Source organism: Balaenoptera acutorostrata, chromosome 1 (genome assembly GCF_949987535.1).
Source record: "Balaenoptera acutorostrata chromosome 1, mBalAcu1.1, whole genome shotgun sequence".
NCBI lineage: Eukaryota > Metazoa > Chordata > Mammalia > Artiodactyla > Balaenopteridae > Balaenoptera > Balaenoptera acutorostrata.
In genome coordinates, this window is record NC_080064.1 from 75,529,361 (window position 1) to 75,551,467 (window position 22,107).

The 22,107-nt window shown below is 38.0% G+C and overlaps 1 protein-coding gene across 11 annotated transcripts in view; it reads right to left on the reverse strand.

Moving 5' to 3' along the window:
- DDAH1 (dimethylarginine dimethylaminohydrolase 1) overlaps positions 1-22,107 on the reverse strand; it is a 252,938-nt gene that overhangs the window by 27,507 nt on the left and 203,324 nt on the right. For 10 of the 11 annotated variants that reach the window (XM_057547545.1, XM_057547546.1, XM_057547543.1 and 7 more), the window contains 3 exons: positions 14,928-15,027; positions 8,311-8,384; positions 7,388-7,507 (listed from right to left, as the gene is read on the reverse strand). In XM_057547545.1, the coding sequence (XP_057403528.1) occupies positions 7,388-7,507; positions 8,311-8,384; positions 14,928-15,021 (288 nt within the window). In that variant the 5' untranslated portion in view covers positions 15,022-15,027. Of the gene's footprint in view, positions 1-6,624; positions 6,848-7,387; positions 7,508-8,310; positions 8,385-14,927; positions 15,028-22,107 lie in introns of those variants that run through there. The other variant, XM_007173038.3, reaches the window with a different exon arrangement.

A 22,107-nucleotide genomic window follows, 5' to 3' on the forward strand; every position in this document is an offset into this window, starting at 1 on the left:
ATGTCCCCTGCATTGGCAGGCAGATTCTCAACTACTGCGCCACCAGGGAAGCCCTCCCTCTTTTTCTTGATGAGTCTGGCTAAAGGTTTATCAATTTTGTTTATCTTCTCAAAGAACCAGCTTTTAGTTTTACTGATATTTGCTATTGTTTTCTTTGTTTCTATTTTATTTATTTCTGCTCTGATCTTTATGATTTCTTTCCTTCTACTAACTTTGGGTTTTGTTTGTCCTTCTTTCTCTAGTTCCTTTAGGTGTAAGGTTAGGTTGTTTATTTGAGATTTTTCTTGTTTCTTGGATAACTCAGAATATTTTAATAAAGAATTTTAGCATACCAAATGGATTGAGTGATGCCATTCAAGTTACTAGCCAGTTAGGTGTTGTATTTTAAGCTATACAATGTTGAACTCTAGGCAGCAAAAGAGTAAGGAGTTTCTAACTTTCGATGGTTTTTAATTTGGATACTTTCTCTAACTTTTACTGCTGTTTGGAAGATGTTCTTTTGTACCTCTATTATAGACATAGTGATTGCTTCTTCTGGTGCACATTATTCAGGATCCTAAGCTAGATGCTTTTGGAAGTTGTAGGAATCCTTAAAGGCAATGGCTTTCAACTTAGTCTGTGCACCAGAATCACCTGTGGAGCTTTTAAAAGTGCAGATGCTTGGTAGAGGACAGATGTGTGGTTGCCAAGGGGGAGCGGGTTGGGGAGAGAAGGATTGGGAGTTTGGGAATAGCAGATGCAAACTATTACATATAGAATGGATAAACGACAAGGTCCTACCATCTTGCACAGGGATCTATATTCAATAGCCTGTGATAAACCATAATGGAAAAGAATATGAAAAAGAATGTGTATATATATGTGTATATATATATCTATATATATATAACTGAATCACTTTGCTGTACAGCAGAAATAACACAAGATTGTAAATCAACTATACTTCAATAAAATAAATTTTAAAAAATGCAGATGCCTGGGCTGGATACCAGATCCAGAGCATCAGAATTTTCTGAGATCGGCCCAGGGCAGTGTGTTTACAGAAAGGTCTTGAGGAGATTTTAATCCACAACTCTCACCGGGAACCACTAATTTAAGGTCACTCAGAGGCTTTTTCTTTCGTAAGCAAGAGTCTTGGATTGAAAGACCCCTTAAAAGGCCATTTGCTCAACCACCTAACAAGATGCTTGAGCTCCTGCAATGACATCCCATAGAGTCTGTTGAATACTTTTTGATGTCCATCATATAATGGATGGAACTGACAGCGCTTTAAATATAATTTCTTCCTTTTTTTTTCTTTGACATTTTCTTGAAAGCTCAATAGAAAAAAAATTATTATTCCCTTTCTCCTACTTGGCTAATTTTGCCTTCTTCCTGCCTTGGGAATTACTGCTGATAATCAGCAAGGCTGTTTTGGTCTCACAGCTTCAGATTATTTATTGCCCTATCATGCCAAAGCATTTTATTTGGCCTTGCCAGCCTTGTTGGCATACAGCTCTGGGAATATTGTCAGATAAGGCAACTGCTGCCAGGAAAAGGAGCATAAACAGTTGTTACAAACTCAGAGTCTATTTGATTTGTGTTTTTAATTTCTTAATTCAGGCATGGTAGATTATTTTTTTAAAAAATTATTGTCTTGTGGATCTGGTGAATACAACTGGAACAGACAACCTGATACTGAGACTAAATTAAACCTGCAATGGATTGTCAATTTGCCCTTCATAGTATAGACCCAAAGTGGGAAATCTTGTGGCTACAGACTGTAATTCCCTGTGGCAACAAATGAAAATGCCAAGTCTTTATTTTTCCATTTCAATCACCCTGTTGATACTAGTTACCTCTCATTCTGTCTTTTGGTTTTTGCTCTTGCTGTTCCAGTTGTCATTAAAGGAAATTCCAGGCGATTAAAAAAACATACAAAATCCAAACACATCAAGGATTTTTCCATCTTCATGTTTTATATGACCACCTATAAAATAACATGGACATTTTTGGACATAAAATCAATGCTGAAGCTGAGTCAAAATGAGAGGAAGTACTGAGTGACCTCTATTATATAGTTAGTCATTCAAAAGAAAAACACGCTGCATCCTATGCCATTTAAATTAGCTTAAAGCAAGCAGCCTATGTCCTCATTCAAGGAATCTTACAAATGTAATTCGTTATTTCAGGAAGTAGATAAAAAACTTAAAGACATTTCCATCCAAATGCATTATGATCATTTTAATTTAAAATTACAAGCATACTGGAATTCCATGTACTATATTTCAGCTCCATTTATATGACAAAGGCACAAAAAATGGAGTGGTGATCTCATAATTCTTTTCTTACCACATCCTTTTAGTACTTCTATTAAAAGTCTTCTTAAACAATAATTCACTGTGATACAAAAGAATAAAATTATTAATAAAAGAAAGGCCACTAAATAAAACTGCAGATGCCCTACGGAGAAAATACCTGGTCTCCTGTGTGGGGTTAGGTTAGGAAGGTGGGGATGCGCCTCTTGCCTCCCGGCCAGCAGATGATACACACCCCCCCGCCCCCCGCCCGCCCCCCCCCCCAACATGTCAGTGCCACAAGTTCCTGGAGCTCCAAGCTTGGGTAGAGCAGCATCTTCCTCATCTGATTAGTTTCAGGAAAGTTTTAGCTAAGTGTCACTCTTCCCAACCTCCTTTCCTTCTCTCCCTCACTCCCTCCCTTTGTCCTTACTTCCTTCCGTCCTTTCTCTTCCCCCCAGTTGGCTGGAAGGCTGAATGCTACCAAGGAGACTGAGTTACAAATCATTACCGCGAGTCCCTCCTGAGGGCAAGAATTACGATCTGTCCTTCCGTGACAGAGAGCATGTAATTAATCCAGGTTTCTGGAAAGCAAGTCAATTTTGTCACAGATCTAGAAGAAGAACAGGTGAGATGTGGTGCAAATCTACTCTTTATCATGTCTTTTTTCCTCCCCAACTTTACTGACATATAAAGGACAATTAAAAATTGTACATATTTAAGGTTTACAAAGACCGGCAGGCAAGGGGAAATGGGGAGATATTGGTCAAGAGGTACGAAGTTTGTCTTTTTTTCCTTAGTTAAAAAAAAAACACCAGGCTAGTCTGTGGACAAGACAGGCATCGTATAGGCGATAAGCAGGGATTTGAGACTTAGACCCAGCTACTGGAGAATTGTTTCTGTAAGTTAATCACAGCCCACTTCCAACAATATATGTATTTTTATTAAACTTTAAAAATTAAAGTGTAACATACAAGATGGCCCTCCACACCATGACTCCCTCCCTCTTTTTAAAGTAACTACTATTCTGACTGCTAACAGCATAGAGTAGTTTTATCTCTTGTTTAACTTTAAGTGAATGAGATAATATAATATGTACTTTTTGGAGGTTGGATTCTGTTGCTCAAATTATGTTTGGAGCAGTAGTTCCAGCTGGGTGGCAACTGGAGTTCTCATCTTTTTGAGAAGACAAACATTCCTCCTGGAAGAGTACTAGTAGATCTACTGCCTACACACGAATTAATTACTCTTATAGTATTTTCTTTTATAGCTAGAGGAGCAGGATGAAGGTAGTGATTGCCCAGGGGCACGAAGGCAATGATGAAAAGTGTAGGAGAAAAACTATAGCAAGGGCAGATTGCTCTAAAGGCTAATTTTGCTTAGATAATAGTATTTGTAGGGTAAGACTTGGTATCAAATGTCTTTAGAAATTTCAAATCAACCTAATCTCCAGTACTTTGGCCATATCAACAGTAAAATATGGTAATAATAGGTCCTCCTTTCTTCCTTCCCTGTATTAGATAAACTCTGTGTTAAGTGTGTATTAAATGTACTCTGCATTCTGGGCTTTTTAGCAGAGAATTGCTAGATGGATTATTTCATTTAAATATACAATGCATACACTATTAAATCTACTACAACCGAGACAGGCATGATGACTATCTCCATAAGAACCCACTTCACTAACCAAGAATAGACTGCAACCCATTACAAAGTGTTTCAAATGCAATAAGACTACCCAGAAACCCTTGGGCTCTCAGCTTTGCATGAATATGCAAGAAGTAGTTTTACAGACTCTGAAGGAAGCAAGTACTCAGCAAGCAGTGACAGATGTGGGACGCAATCAGGCTTTCAGTGTGTGGCACAGGAAGGCACAATTCACCTCTGTCTAAATGTTATGCCCTTCGAAGAAATGCCCAAGTCGCCAGGGGTTTCTCTACAGAGACAAGACTGAGACATCAAGATTTGCAAAGGAGAAACAGATATCTGAGACCAAACTCATATCTTCCCTGAAACAGGTCAGATCCTGGTAACAGCAAAAAATGGGAAGAGGAGAATAGTTGGAGAGAGGGGAGGATAAAGAGGGAGATTAGCTAGAACCAATCCATGGCAAAATAATTAGAAAAGGCTTTCCAACAGAAAAAGAATGGATATGGAGTAGGGCAGGCAACTGGGGAGAGGAGAATCAGGGTCCAGGTAATTTGATTCTGGAACCATGAGATCCTATTCAAAATGCCTTATTTCATCTGTTCTCAGTATTTTCACTTGCGAAATGGAGAAAATACACTTTCATTACTTGTAAATGATGTATTTGTCTCTGTCCATTTGTCTTCTTGCCTGTCTATATCAGTATTTATATGTCCAAATTAGTAGTAGGACTTACCCACTATCAATTTTACTGATTGGTTTAATGCAGGAGCCCAAACTGTTCTCAAATAAATAAGCAGTTCAATTCACTAAATCTGAATTTCACCAACCCACCTATTTCTGACCTGAGAACATGCCCTCATGGAGAACTCATTATTCTTCAGTTTGCTTTGCTCTCCTGCTTTTGCTACAAGGGAAGAGAACCTTTTTGATGCTAGGAACATGGCTGGTGGGCATTTGCCAACTCCACAGGCCCATAGTTTATGAAGCACATTTGCTGATGGAAAATTCAACCTCCAAAAATGTCTTTCTAGTCAGTGAGGGTTATTTATAGCTTCTGACACAGAAGGTTTCAAGTATAGAGTGAACATCACTATTAACACTAACTCAAATGAACTTTAAAGGAAGGAGGACTATAAAACCCTCATAGGATGCCCTTAAAAGATGTGGTCTTAGAGGACTTGACAATGGGAAAGGAAAGATTAAGGGAGAAATGTGAGTGAGTTGCCAAGGCATACAATGGGACTTGGGGCTTGGCTTTCTTTTTTCAGGTCATCAGTGGCCCTCTTTTCTGATTGCAGCGTCTTCCCCCTCCAATTTTTTTTTTTTTTTTTTTTTTTTTTGTGAAAGGAATGATGGCCCAACACCTCTGTAGCAATACAGCCTCTTCTGCTCAGAGTCTATGGGTACCCAGACTCCTACTTCATGGAGATAAACTCAGCTCTTGCTCACTTTTACGTCCCAACCTCTTTAGACGTCACCTGCCCCATCCAGCTATCTGGGAGCCCACAAGAAAACTCTTCATTAGTTGGGCTAGTTTGCCCACATCTCATGAATATATTTTGCTTAGTTTTTGCTTATTCCATGTCCCCACCTGTAACACTCTCTCACTGAATCTCAACCTGATAAATCCTTCAAGACCCACATCTAGCCACATTTTCTTCGTGAAGTTTTCTCTGAATATCTAAACCTCAAGAGTTTCCTCTTCTCCTCTAAATAATAGTTAGGGCTATTTCATATAACTTAGTGCTAGTTAACCATATTGTATTATCTCTTAGTTTGTTATATGTTAGTTTCTCCAGATTATTTAAGTTAGGGACCAATTTGAGTTAGGGACCTATTGGTTAGAGACCAAGCTATCTGAGTTAGGGACCTAGTTTACCCAAAATGGCAGATGGGGCTACTTTTTCTAGTTTGTCTACCCAGAGAGGTTCTTTCTGCTAATTCACACAAAGACACAGCACAGACCAGCTTCAGCCTTTTCCTTCTCTTGTAATCAATTTCAGACATGTGCAGACCAACCCAGCTGCCATGGAGAGAAAACATAGTTAGTCCCTGAGGAGAAATATAATCTTTCTAGATCCTCTAAGTGACACCATTCATCAGATGTTTTCCTTCAAGACACCATTTTTTTTTTTTATATGTAGAAAGTTGACATAGCCTTCCAGCTGAAACAGAACAAAAGACATTCTCTAAAGGCAACAGAAAAAGCCACCAAATTCAAATTCTGAGGTAGACTGTTCAACAACAATTGTTAAAGGTCCTAGAAATACAATCAGAGATACAGTTTGAGAAAAGGAAGAAAGGCCAAGTGAGCTGACTGAAGAAGTTGCAGATAATGCAAAGGGGAAAGCCAGCAAGTGGGAGGCAATGATTGCTTCCCAGACAAACCATACCAAGTCTAGCACTGAGGCAGAAGAGTAAAGACCTGATAGGGCAAACAAATAAACTGTATACCTTGGGGCACACAGACTTCCTCTCTTTGCCTAAGAGGAGTTACTGTCTTGGTCCTCTAATAAGTCATGTGTAGTGCAGGACCACCTGAGAGGAGGGAGCAAAATGTAGTCCCAGCCCACCATTTAGTATTAGCCTTGCGATCTGGGGCGAGCCACTCGATCTAGTTCTTAACTGCAAAATAGAGATAAAACCACCTCCTGCATTCATTTATTCATCATTCTCTTTATTTAAGGACCACCATGGGCCAAGCACAAAGGGGTACAATGGTGAGCAAAACAGACATGGTTTTTGCCCTTATGAAGTGTCCAGATAATCTCCCAGGTTGTTAGTTACAGAGATGGAATGTGCCTTTGAACTGTAAAGCACTGTAACGATGGAAGGTCTTCTTCATTATCAGTGACTTCTACTCTCAATCTAGCTATGTGACCCAAGGCAAGTTGTAATTTTTCTGGACTTTCCTTTCCTATCTGTGAAATAAGAAAATTTCCTTTCCTAAAATTTAAGTATTCCAATGCAAATGAAGAAGTTAAGATTTTTAGGTACTTCTGAATCATGTCTTTCTAAAAGATTATTATGAAATAGTTCAGAAATACAAAAGGATAAGAATAATGTAATGACCCCATGTGTACCAATTACCTGACTTAGATAAAACATTACAAAGAGCTCTACTGGTGGGATGCCTTCCTTTTCCCCAGAAGAGATAACTGTGATGAGTTTGATATTTATTATTCTGAATCATGGCCTTTCCAGGAAACCTGGTGTGTAAGTAAGAATGGTTCACCAGTGAAGAACTCTTCCTATAAGTGTACTTCCCAGAGAGTACTTACTAGGTGTTCCCAGTTCCTGATAAATGTGAGGTCATGACAGTGTACATCACAGAAAGCTCAAGTACCAGCCTGTTCTCTCCCTGCCACCCTTGCTTGCTATCCACCCAGTAGACAGAATTAGAAAAACCATGTGGCAGGCACCACCTACCGCGTTTAGAAAGAGCAAAGTTTTATATTTACCTTGAGAGCCTTCTGTGCAGATTCACTGGATCCAATTGCGATGAGGTTAGGCCCAGCCATGCTGCAGAAACTCTTCAAGTGCAAAGTATCGACCACTGGGACTGTGGAGACCGCGTAGTCCTATGCATATAATAGAAACAAGTAGTTTGTCATTTCAGAATAATTCTAAAACACATTCAAATCTGCTCAAAACATTCTTGCTCCTCTGGAGGCTGCCAGGGTCCCTGAACATCTGGAAGGAAAATTGGGACCCACAAGTTTGGGTATTGCCAGTTAAATGAAGATCGCTTCTAAGAAGAAAGTGCAGAGCCCCCTTCCTGATGTGTGACTGCGTCAACAGCTTCACTGGCTGACCTATGTAGTGGGCTACTCTGGAAGGATGAATATCCTGTGTAAACAAGAGCCTCACATCGTCATGGGGAACAGAGCTTTTTGGGGATTACATCCCTTCCTAAGCAGTCTGATGAGCCAATCTGCTAATGATCAATAGAGTAAAGGGAACTTGGGAGGATGTATGTGCAATGCCTAGCAGAGTTTCCAGCACACAGTAGGCACCCAAGTACAGGTGATCTTTGATTCCAATCTGAAAAATCCACATTTCATGTTAGAGGCAATTGGGACTCCAGATTTTATTTTAAAGTCATCGATTGTGCCAGAAACATCTGCCAGGTGGTTGTATGAGTATACACTGGGAGAAAACAGATGTCCACGATAACTTTGTCTGTTGCTGCTGTGGGAGTCCCATGAAGCCTATTTATTAAGTTCTAGCTTCTAAAACTTCTAGCAAGCATACAAATATTAGGAATTATTTTGCAAAGCCTGTGACATATAAATACCATTATTCATGACATATTGATTCAATGGGTCTATGAATGTTTATTAGGTAGTTACTCTGTGCCAGGCATAAATTATCCTTTACCTACCTTAAAAGTATCAGCCAAGATTTCAGCACCTCGTTGATTTGTCCTTTTGGAAAGGCCCACAAAAAACTCTCTGCCTATAATAAAAGGCATGGAACATAGTCAGTGGGGGGCACCACAGAGATGGCGTACTATTTCTCTATCTATAAATAAAGACCTTAAAGCATCACACAGTTCTTTCCTACCGTAGAGGGCAGCTCCACTTGTACTCTGACCCCTGCTCTCTTTACACAAATCTGGTTTCAAATTATTGCCTTTAAAAATAAACTTTTTCAAATTCACAGACGCAGAAAGTAGAATGGTGGTTGCCAGGGGCTGATGCAGGGGAGGGGGGAGGGGGGAAATGGGGAGTCAGTGTTTAATGGGTATGACGTTTCATTTTGGGAAGGCAGATAAGTGCTGGAGATGGATGGTGGTGATAGTTGCACAACGTGAATGTAGTTAATAACCCTGAACTGTACATTTAAAAGTGGTTAAATGGTAAATTTTATGTTATGTATATTTTACCACAATAAGAGAATAAAGTTTTTATTTAGGAAACCATATAATTAAACACATTAATAACCTGTAATCAGAAATTAAGCAATAGCAATGATGAGTTAGCAGAGCTTCCTTTTTTTCCCTAAAAGAACAATACTAGACAGTCTTGATCAGCTCAACTACCTTCTTCTATAATGTTGATGTAAGGGCTGAAGAAACCATCTGGGTAAAGTGAGTTTAGTGCTGACTGGTCTTCAGGTCTGAGCTCTAACAGCTGTTTTTAAAACAATACACCCATTTATTTCAAATCAACCATCAAAGGTTGATGTAGATAGTGCCTATCTACAAAGCACTAAAGTTTAATTTTTATTTATTTATTTATTTATGGCTGTGTTGGGTCGTCGTTTCTGTGCGAGGGCTTTCTCCAGTTGCGGCAAGCGGGGGCCACTCTTCATCGCGGTGCGCGGGCCTCTCACTATTGCGGCCTCTCTTGTTGCGGAGCACAGGCTCCAGACACGCAGGCTCAGCAATTGTGGCTCACGGGCCTAGTCGCTCCACGACATGTGGGATCTTCCCAGACCAGGGCTCGAACCCGTGTCCCCTGCATTGGCAGGCAGACTCTCAACCACTGCGCCACCAGGGAAGCCCCAGCACTAAAGTTTAGAAGAATGAAACTTTCTACTTATTTGGCTTTTCTGAAATTCTACAATTTTTCTTCTCAGAAGGCAAAACATTAAGTAAAAATGGTCTCCTAGTTACAGGCAAAAAAACAATTATAGTAGATAGAGTTAGGCAATACATAAATGTAGGAATTCTTATCCTCCCTTAATTCTTTGGGAAAGAATTCGACATGAAATGTGGAAAAAGAATTCCAAGAGAAATCAGTATATATTTTGCCTCAGAACAAGTACAAGAAGTGTAGCCATGTAGAAAGAATTGCTTGATAGACTTTACAGCTATTACAACTTTTATCTTCGTGGTGTCCTTATAAAAGGGGTAAAAGACATAGGTCAAATGATGTTATGATAAATTCCACTGGCTTATGCTGTTGGCAGACACAGGAATTGTTGACGGCATGTTGACAGTGTTTTTGGTAATGGTATGATTGTGTTGTCGCTTAAGAAAACTCACTACGTACAAATCAAAACTTAAGTAAGAGAAAGATCCTTTACTTAACAAAAGTATTATTCACTTTATTAAAAAAGTCAGTTGAAATTAAAAACAAATCAAATTTCCTTAATTCTCTTAAGATAAATATAGATTTATAAATTAGATTTACATTTTTAAGAAAAACATTTAATGCATTAGCAAATTTAAATGCATTTACAGTGGGCCTTACACATTACTTCCATTTTAAGAGACTAAGATGAGATAGGAACGTACAAAGAAACGCAAACTGCTTATCTCTTTAAAAAGTAAGTTGGACTTCTGTTTCTAGCAGTATGGTGGGCTATATCCCTTAAATGGCCTTCCTGATAAAAAAAACTGAAGTACTGGAATAAAAATATTAAAAAGGCTTTTTTTTGGTGTTATGTCTCTTATGTCATTTTCTTCTATACCAATTCACCTTCTTTTTTTTTTTTTTCCTTCCTTACCTCATTCTTTCATAGGAGATATCAGGTGATTTGTCCTACTGACTTTCCTACAGTCTGGATTTGGTTGATTGCTTCCTTGTGTACCATCTAAAATTAAATTGTTCCTTTATCCTTTGTATTTTTTGGCAAACTGATAGTCTATGTAGATGCTTCTTTAGATTCTTGTTCAATTTTTTTTTTTTTTTTTGGATAGGACTACTTCAGAGGTGGGGCTGTACTTCTACTGCATCACATCCTGAGGCACATGACTGACTGTCACACTTTCAGTGATGCTAGAATGATCAGTGTGTTCAGGTGGTATCAGCCAGCTTCCTCCATTATAAAGTCTCCCACTCATTTTTTTAAAATTGTTGTTTCATTCCTTTATCTTTTTTTTTTTTCCCCACCGTGTGGCATGCGGGATCTTAGTTCCCCGACCAGGGATTGAACCCGTGCCCTCTGCATTGGGAGTGTGGACTCTTAACCACTGGACCGCCAGGGAAGTCCCTCATATAAAAGTTTTAACATCCTTTGATGATCATTGCACAGGTCCATTGTTTTATCAGGGATCTACATTTACTGGCTAGAATTCTAAAAATAAAAACTTTTCTCAATCAAGTATTTGGTCTACTTGAAATAGAATTCACAAAGAAAAGATAGGCTAAATATGCTTGAGTCTTTCCTTTATATTTATCAATTATCACAATAATGAGTTGGTATCCCAGCAACTTATAATAATGACCAATATGTTTTTTTAAAAAAAATCATTATCCACTAATAAGCCAAAGAATAAATCATAATGGAAATCAGAAAATATCTGGAATTAATGATAACAAAAATATTCATATCAAAACACAACGGATTCTGCTGAAGTTGTACTTGAAAAGCTTTATAGCCTTAAATGCTTACATTAAGAAGAAGAAAGGTTCAAAATTAAAGAGACAAAATTCCACCTTGAAATTCAAGGAAAAAAGAACAATAAAAACAAAGGAATTTGAAGGAAGGAAATACAGGTAGAAACAGGAAGAGAAAAGGAAACATATGAGAGAGAGGGTTCAATAAAGCCAAAAGTTGGTTCTTTGAAAAGATTAATAAAATTGACAGATCTCTGGCAAGAAATAGAAGGCACAAATAAACATTATGAATGAAAAGGGGACATAGCTGTAGTTGTCGTGAAACTTAAAACAGATATTAAGAAAATATGAATAACTTTATAGCCAATATTTAAAAAACTTAGATAAAATAAATAAAGTCTCAGAAAACAAAACTCACCAAAACTGGCTCAGAAAAACCTCAATAGTCATATAATCATTACAGAAACAGAACTGGTTTAAAATCTCCCCACAAAGAAAGCACCAGGTCCACAGGGCCTGTTTATAGGTAAGTTCTACCAAAGTTCAAGGAATGCACAATTAAAGTTGTACTGATTTTAGAGAACAGAAACATAGGAAATATTCCCTAATACATTTTATATGAGGTTAACATAACTTCAACCAAAGCCAGACAAGGATAACAAAAAAGAAAAATTATAGGCCGCAGAAACAAAATCTTAAACAATTATCTAATTGTTTAGATAATTAAACAACTAAATACAAACTAAATACAACACTAATAAAAAGAGTATATATCTTGATCAAGTTTGATTTCATCCCAGGGATGTAAACTTTGACCATTGATATCAGAAAATCAATTAATGTAATTAACCACATCAATAGATTAAAGAAAAAAATCATATAATCATTGAATCGAAATAAGAGTTTGTCACCTGAAATTCCATTTCTAGCTGTTTACTTTAGAGAAACTCTTATACACGTCCCCAAGAGACACACACAAGACTGTACATAGCAGCATTGAAGATAGTAGACAAAAACTGAAAAGCACTCAAACATACATCAACAGTAAAATGAATAAATACATCGTTCGGTATTCTTACCATGGAATTCCACACAGCAGTGAAAATGAATGAACTCCAGCTACATGGATCAAGTTAGATCAACGGCAGAAAAATCACACAAGAGTTCATACAGTATCATCCTAATTATACAAGCCATGAGAAAAGCGAAACTAAACAACATATAATTTTAGGAATGCATATATTGAGGTCAAACTCAAAGAAAGACAAGACAGTGATTAACACAAAATTCAGGCTACCTCAAGCTGGGAGGAAAGAAAGTTTGGGAGTGGGGCTTCCATGGTCCTGGCAATGTTCTATTTCTTACACCAGGTGTTAGGTACTCAGGTGATCATTTTTATTATTGGTCTTTAAACTGTACATAAACATTTTATAACTCTTTTTTATATGCTCCATATATCACAAAAATAAATAAATGGAAGTAGAAGTAAGTTGATGTTGTCTATTTCAGAGAAATAGGACTGAAACAACTTCTACCAGTAGCTGCTTGCTTGCTTGACTGACAGATTTCCCAGCGGAACTGGAGTTGGAAGCCTCTTTCCTTCTGTCCATTTCCTGATCAATTATTAATGAAGCTCTGAGTTACAGAAGGAAGAAGACACAGAGTGTATGGGAAGTGCTCCAGATTTTGGTTCTTACTCAACTGCATAATCTAAAAATTGAGTGGTGATGTTTGTACAATGTTGTGAATGTAATTAATGCCACTCAAATTGTACACTGAAAAATGGTTAAAATGGCAAATTTTATGTTATATATATTGTACTACAATTTTAAAAAAGGGAAAAAAATCGAGAAGTAGGAAATAGAAGGTAGGATCACACATTAGGTGTGAATGAGGAGCCAAGCAGATAAAGATCTTAATATCACAACACTATCTCAGTTTTCAATAAAATAACTTTTAAGGTAATAAGTATTGAATATTGCCAAAACAAAGCTTACAGATAGTGTCCAAGGCAAACCTCAATACTTAGTACCTAATTAGAAGTTATGGGAAAAACATTAGGCTTGAGATGCTGTGGAAAGACCTTTGACCAATGGAAGAGGTTCCTAAGCTTTGCCGAGACAATGAGAAGATTTTAGGGAATCTTGTTCAGCTCAGCTGTTGAGATAACTAAACGGCTGTGAATACAGCTTGTTTTAAATCATTCTTCAAATAGCATCAGTACCTGCTCACAGCAAGTTATTTATTATACAGCTATGTTCTGGTAAAAAAGAATTTTATTATAAGGAAGTGTGAGTAACACATCTAGCTTTTCACAAAAGCCTATTTTCTTAAGAGAAACAGACTGTTGTTCTGTGCTACTAAAAAGAATGAAAAGTGCCATCAATGGGAGACACAAAGAATATTCTAAGCGGAACTTACTAGGCAGATTCAAAGAATGCCTGAGTCGGCTTGGACACAACTGGAGCTGAGAATGCAGCGTAGGTCTCTCTGACCCCTTGTTCTGTGTTCTTATGGCTCAGTGGGTGTGCACATCAAACCCCAGAGGCAGGCCCATTGCCTGTGACAGTGGTGGCACAGGTTGTGCAGGGCACAACTCCAGGGGAGGCTTTCCACAAACCTATGATAAAAACGGCACCCCCTGGGGCTCGGTGACAGTCCCCACCCACAAGTATGTGACACCAAGCAAGGAACTATGCAAATGTCCCAGGATAAAGACTCCTCCTCCTCCAGGAACATTAATTTTTTCAAAATGTAAGTTATACAAAACTTTATTTTTATATTAAAATGAAGATGGCTATATTTTGTCTATATACATGGGATTCGATACAAAATTCACATCAGCTAAAATATTAGACTTCCAAGAAGCTCCATGCTTTCAGTGGGCCACATGGGTCTACATTCCCAAATCTCTGGGGAACAGCCTCTGCTGTTAGGGCTACATCTGTGAAACAGGTAGTTATTCTTTGACAAGTAGGGGAAAATAAACTCTCATTATCAATTAAAAATTATTATTGATTGTCTTGTTTATCAATATAACTAGATTGAACCTGGTGACCCAGATTTTAGCACATGACTTTACAAAACAAAAATAATATGATCATAAAGAGTTGGAAAGGTTAAATGCTAAAATTATCATTTCTTTAGTAGCTATATTATATGCAGTATAAAAACTGATTTCAGTTAAATCAATAATAATATCAGCTGTTTATATTTTGTTGAGTTCTGCTATTATTCATTTGGCATTAAGCCAAGCCAATCTGCACTGAAAAGTATTTAAATCTATCTTGCCATCTGGGAAGAAAATTATTTGTAAATGACACATCTTGAATTAAGAGTCTTTCAAATACAGCCCAGATATACTGTCACACAATGCAAAGCTATGCAAACAATAAACTAATGTTGTAGAACACAGTAGACACAACCTATAAAATGAAATGTATATACTGATAACGTGTAAAAATATGAAAATACGTGCATACAAAAGTACTAAAGGTACTTTAATATTCAATAAAAAAGTATTCAATAACCCAAATATTGAAATGATTATCTTTGAATGAAAGGTCATTTTAAATTTTCTCTCTTTTGTGCTTTTCTGTATTTTCCAAATTACCCTTACTTTGGTAATTAAAAAAAAACTATAATTAAACAAGGGGATATAGGCCAGGTATTAGAAATATTTTTAGATAGGAAAAAGTAAGTACAACTCTACCTGTGAATAAGACATCTCCACCATCTAAGGTTGCATCTTCATCTTTCATCTCTACTATGTTGAGCTGAAGTTTTTCTAATGCTTCTTTCATCATGTCAACCTGTTGAAAATAAAATGATTCAGATTAATATTCTACCATTTTCTAACAAGAAAACCAATCATCTAAAACTTCAGAACACTGAATTATGCCCCCATGTGCACACATACACATATACAATGCACACCCTAATGAATTTGTGAATGTGTGTAGTATAGTTTGGACCAGCCATGATCATTTGCAAGAGAAGAAATTATCTATTAGGAATTGTCCATTTTGTCTCCTTCTAGTCTAACATCGAGTCAATATTATACTCCTTTCGTTCTGTCGGAGTCTGACTGCTTAGAGGGCACCGTTGAAGGTGTGACTAATTAGGGCACAAGAGTCAAGAGAGGCGGGAGGCAGAACATCCAACCTTCCTACCCGTCCCAGAAAAACAGAAGATTTAATTTTAAATCTTAAGTCAGCCATTCAGTCAGAATTGCACACACAGAGTAATATGTGGAAGGAATATCAATGACAATAACCAATAACTTGAAATCTCAGCCCATTGGAGAGTCACTGTTTTCTATTCAAATATTTTCTAAAATGTCAGAACATCTAAGGCTTCTCTGTAAATCTGAACTGTTATTTAAATTTAACCTAGGTCTCTAGAGGTGATTAACAAATACAATAATTGTAATCAAACCAAAGAATACCTGAAAATGAATTTCGGGATCTTTCTATGATCCCAGGGTACAGTCTAAAGCACAGAGATATCCTGGGCCAAACTAGGGAACACTTGTAGTAAGGTTTACATTAATACAAGAAAAAAATGTAAGGCATAACAAATGCCCTTTGAAGTCCTTCCAGCAGTTCAACAAAACAATTTAAATATTTCTGAAGGTCTGTATAACTTTTAACATGGTAAAGGTCTACATTGAGAAGACATGAACAGGGACTAAGGGAAAAACAAGTGATCACATGACACTGGGAAAAGTAAAAGTTCCGCCAAAATACAGCATGCCCAGTACACATAGTGAAGTCGTCAGAGTTTAGGAGACATAAATATAGCAGAGTAACTTCTAAAGTAATAAAAACATGGAAATACTTTGACAGCAAGCCTGACATTCATGCAGTCAAAAAAATTAAAGAGAATGCAAAATAAAATAAATATATCATCTCATCCTTGTCCTGGAACTCGTGTAAAAATTCCACAAGCCAGAGTGACTCAGAACAATAAAAAATTATTTCCATGGATGAAATGGTCTTAAAGTAATAAATACATCTAGTGACCTCTTTTAAACAGTAGAATAGGTTTTCCCATGTAACAGGAAGTGAAATCGTTGCTATAGCATAAAAAAGAAGGAAAACAATATCTACCATGACTCATTGGGCTACAGTGAACCCAGGAAAACACACAACTGCTTCCTTCCAGCATCTGCCTCTGTGCCCATGGAAAATTCATTGAGTTTAGAGAAATCATGAGAACTGAGCTTCTGTTACCTTTTGTTTCTATTATGAATGCTACTGCTTCCGTTATAAGTTAACATTTCAGAGATTACTAGGAATTCAGCAATAACATGAAAAGTTTATATGTAATAACTCAGGAACTTTATTCAACTCTTAATTAACAGTTCAAAAAGAACAGAAGTAGGGAGATTAACAGATACCAGTTTCAGGAACATTGCACTTCTTTATAGGTCCTATGTCTTTCAAATTAATGTTTTAGGGATAAAATTCTTGCGGTTTCTTAAAAGTTAAAACAGCTGCACTGACATGAAAAAACTTTTGTGTAAGGGCCGTACTTAAAAAAAAAAATTCAGTCACATCTATATAAACAAACAAAAAAATTCAGTCACACCTATATAAACAAATTCAGTCACATCTATGTAGGTACATACCACAAACACGGGTAATACTATTACTTTCAGAGTTAAGGGTATGGACAAATTTTAAAATGTTTTAAACCTTAACTAAACAGTCTTGAGAATTGCAGGACCATATGGCATCAGATGTGCAATGCTAACCCTGATGAAATTTCTGAAGAAGAAACAAGAGAGGCTGAACCCAGAGGCTCAGCTCCATTGAAAACCGCACGCTCTTTGGCACAAGGGTTCCATGAAGCAGACAAACTCGGCTGCAAACAAGGCCCAGTGTTGCCCTGACACACCGTCCCATAACAAGCCAGCTATTCAGGTAAACAGAACACTAAATATAATTATAGAAGTGGGAATTTTTGCTGGAAAATGTCCAAACCATGAGCCTTCAAGAAACTGCCCATTCTGTGGTTACATGGCTGTGGTTAATGTTGACTTAATTAAGCTTCAAGAGGAAAAAAAAAAAAAAGGTCAAAAACACACCCACCTTTCACTGAGACAGTAATCTTGCAGAGTGGAAATTAGCATTACTCAGGGTAGAGAGAAACTGTCAGAACAAATAGTATTAATCCCAAAGGCTGAGTTGAATGGGTCATTTTAGCCCATGAAATTAGAAACAAAAAGGGCAAATTATAGAAACAACCTTAATTTAAACTTAACTATATTATTTTCATACTCTATTCTAAAAAATTTACAAGAACTTCTTCCTTCCCTTTTCACTCTACATGCATTCTTCTTTTCTTTTCTTTTTTTTTTTTTTTAAACATTATACTTCCATTTCTTTTTGCCCCATCTTTTCTCCTCCCACCCTTTGCTACAGATTCCTTCCCTGGCCATAGGGGGTTCAGGCCACCCCTGCCGCTTCCAACCCATATGTCTAGAGTGGGTACTATTTTTGAGGTAATTGTCTTTTTCTTTTCTTCTTCCCTCACTCCCTTTCTTTGTTTTCTGGAGTACAAATGTTAAAAAATGTAGAGTTCTTGGGGTTACACATTCACAGTCACTCCTGGGAATGTCTGTATAGCGTAGTGTTATGATCCAGGGCCTGGGGTTCAAATCACAACTCTGCTACTTATTAGCCAAGTGACCTTAGGTTGTTTAACTTTCTGAGCCTCAGTTTTCTCATCTTTAAAATGGGTGGTTAGTCATAATAGTAACAACCTCCTAGGCTCCTCCTGCACATTAAATACACGTAAAACACTTAGCACATGATAATTACTCAATAAATATTAGATATGACTTTTGTTATTTTGATGAAAACCAGCTTGTGTGGACCCAGTGACAAATACTTGTACTATGAAACTGACCCACAAGGGAAAAGCTGTTGTTTTCTCTTACATTTGGATGAGTTTCTTGTTTTTTACCATCCCATGACAGATCCCATCTGCTTTCTAGTGAATTAAAATTAGTCTTTTCTGCAAAGCCAGTGTAAAGTCAGAGCACATACATTGAGGACACATTTAAATTTAAATCATTCCAATCTGATTTCTTTCCAGCTACTGGAAGGTGTCAGGCTATATGGTAGATTTCTTGTATAATCTCTGCTTTGAAATAGCCCTTTGGAGGTAATACACAAGGTGGGAAGTGGGCCTGTCTGGTAAGATGTCCCACAGGACTCAAAAGAGTGTCAGCCAAGATGATACAGAATGATTACAGTTACTGAAGACATTACACTTGGGCTTGTCTAAAGAATTCCCTCTCCTTCTCAATGCCTGGTCTCCTTTTCTCACCTTTTCTGTTCTACTCTCTTCTTACTTTCTTTTACGGCTCTCATTTCTTTTCCCTCATTTGTCCTATCATGTTTATGTCATCATCCTGCCTTCTCATTTCACTCCTTTTGGGTTCTCATGGTGGATGGAGAGAACTGGGGATTTGAATACAGGCTCTATCACTTATTAACAATATGACTTGGGATAAGTTAACTTCTCTGAGCCCAAGTTTCCTAATCTGCAAGTGGGATAATGTTTTCTTTCTAATGGGGATTATGTGAGTAACAAATAAACTAATACACATAAAGCACCTAGCTCAGCACCTGACACATTGTGTTCAAAACCAGTAGTTGCTGGTATCATTATTATTTTGCCCTAAATTAACTCAGTGCTTTGGATTCTGGCTACCTTTCAAAAAAATTAAAATTAAAAATAAAACATATCATTTTCATCATTAAATAAAACACCTTTTGATACCAACTCTCCTTTTCTTCTTGCAAAATTCCACCCAAACACAAAATACCAAAAAAAAAACCCAAAAAACTTTCACAGTTTTATTAGCAAGTTATTGAATATATTTCATAATAGTCTGCAATACACCATAATTAGTTTAATACTCTTCATTTAGATGCCAATATTTTCCAGTTAGCGCTATCCAAAGTTGACTTTGTTGCATATTTTCAACAACATCCACTTTGAATGTTTCACATCTTCCCTTTGGATGCTGTGAATGTGCTCACAGGGCTTGATGAACAGTTCTGTGCTGCGCTCCATTAAGAACCTGCACCTCCATTTGCCAAGCCACTTTCCTTTAGCTGCTTCTGCTCAGTGGGCTGCCAGATGTTCTGACTGCAAATGAGGCCCTTGGCATTGGCCTGTCCACAGCCGACAAATCTCAGTCACCCACAGTTCTGCCCTGCGCTGGGAGCTGTGCTGTCAACACTATTACTAGTACGTTTTCAATGCCCATCCATTTAGATGTTCTGAGTCCCTTCTAACTAATCATATTATAAGAGCTTTAAAATTATCCTGTCATCCTATCCATACTCTGATCTACCTCTGAGGAGCTGAATAGCAGCAACATAGCTTTGTTGGTAGTGAGATGGTTTCATTTTCTCAACTTGTCACTGACTGTGTTTGGCTGTTTAATGTTAAGTATGACATGTGGATAATGCTGAGGAAGCCACTCAAGAAGCGGATGTGATGTCTCCAGCATGTCATGACACACCTGGTTTGGAACTTGCATCGAAATTACACTGTGTTGACCCCGGTCAGACACAAACTTTCATTTGTTTATGCCACCTTAATGTCCTTTGTTAATCATTACATCTTTGGTCACTATGGCCACTTGCACTAGTACATTTGGCTGATTTTGTAACAATACTTAATGTTCACATCACGCTTTCACATGTATTTTCTCATTTGGTCAACATTTCAAGTTCAAGGAGATTGGTTCAAGATGGCGGAGTAGAAGGACGTGCACTCACTCCCTCTTGCGAGAACACCAGAATCACAACTAATTGTTGAACAATCATCAACAGGAAGACACTGGAACTCACCAAAAAAGATACCCCACATCCAAAGAAAAAGGAGAAGCCACAATGACATGGTAGGAGGGGCACAATCACAATAAAATCAAATCCCATAACTGCTGGGTGGGTGAGTCACAAACTGGAGAACACTTATACCACAGAAGTCCACCCACGGGAGTGAAGGTTCTGAGCCCCACGTCAGGCTTCCGAACCTGGGGGTCCAGCAATGGGAAGAGGAATTCCTAGAGAATCAGACTTTGAAGGCTAGTGGGATTTGATTGCAGGACTTCGACAGTACTGGGGGAAACAGAGACTCCACTCTTGGAGGGCACACACAAAGTAGTGTGCACGTCGGGACCCAGGGGAAGGAGCAGTGACCCCCCACAGAGACTGAACCAGACCTACCTGCTAATGTTGGAGGGTCTACTGGAGAGGCGGGGGATGGTTCTGTCTCACCGTGAGGACAAGGACACTGGCAGCAGAAGTTCTGGGAAGTACACCTTGGCATGAGCCCTCCCAGCGTCCGCCATTAGCCCCACCAAAGAGTCCGGGTAGGCTCCAGTGTTGGGTGGCCTCAGGCCAAACAACCAACAGGGAGGGAACACAGCCCCACCCATCAGCAAAAAAGCAGATTAAAGTTTTACTGAGCTTTGCCCACCAGAGTAACAGCCAGCTCTATACACCACCAGTCCCTCCCATCAGGAAACTTGCACAAGCCTCTTAGACAGCCTCATCCACCAGAGGGCAGACAGCAGAAGCATGGAGAACTACAATCCTGTAGTCTGTGGAACAAAAACCACATTCACAGAAAGATAGACAAGATGAAAAGACAGAGGGCTATGTACCAGATGAAGGAACAATATAAAACCCCAGAAAAACAACTAAATGAAGTGGAGATAGGCACCCTTCCAGAAAAAGAATTCAGAATAATGATAGTGAAGATGATCCAGGACCTTGGAATAAGAATGGAGGCAAAGATCGAGAAGATGCAAGAAATGTTTAACAAAGATCTAGAAGAATTAAAGAACAAACAAACAGAGATGAACAATACAATAACTGAAATGAAAAATTACACTAGAAAGAATCAATAGTAGAATAACTGAGGCAAAAGAACGGATAAGTGACCTGGAAGACAGAATGGTGGAATTCACTGCTGCAGAACAGAATAAAGAAAAAAGAATGAAAGGAAATGAAGACAGCCTAAGAGACCTCTGGGACAACATGAAACACAACAACATTCACATTATAGGGGTCCCAGAAGGAGAAGAGAGAGAGAAAAGACCCGAGAAAATATTTGAAGAGATTATAGTTGAAACCTTCCCTAACATGGGAAAGGAAATAGCCACCCAAGTCCAGGAAGCACAGAGAGTCCCATACAGGATAAACCCAAGGAGAAACACGCGGAGACACATAGTAAGCAAATTGGCAAAAATTAAAGACAAAGAAAAATTATTGAAAGCAGCAAGGGAAAAACGACAAATAACATACAAGGGAACTCCCATAAGGTTAACAGCTGATTTCTCAGCAGAAACTCTACAAGCCAGAAGGGAGTGGCATATACTTAAAGTGATGAAAGAGAAAAACCTACAACCAAGATTACTCTACCCAGCAAGGATCTCATTCAGATTCGATGGAGAAATCAAAAGCTTTACAGAAAAGCAAAAGCTAAGAGAATTCAGCACCACCAAACCAGCTCTACAGCAAATGCTAAAGGAACTTCTCTAAGTGGGAAACACAAGAGAAGGAAAGGACCTACAAAAACAAACCCAAAACGATTAAGAAAATGGTAACAAGAACATACATATCGATAATTACCTTAAACGTGAATGGCTTAAATGCTCCAACCAAAAGACACAGGCTTGCTGAATGGCTACAAAAACAAGGCCCATATACATGCTGTCTACAAGAGACCCACTTCAGACCTAGGGACACATACAGACTGAAAGTGAGGGGATGGAAAAAGATATTCCATGCAAATGGAAATCAAAAGAAAGCTGGGGTAGCAATTCTCATATCAGACAAAATGACTTTAAAATAAACAAT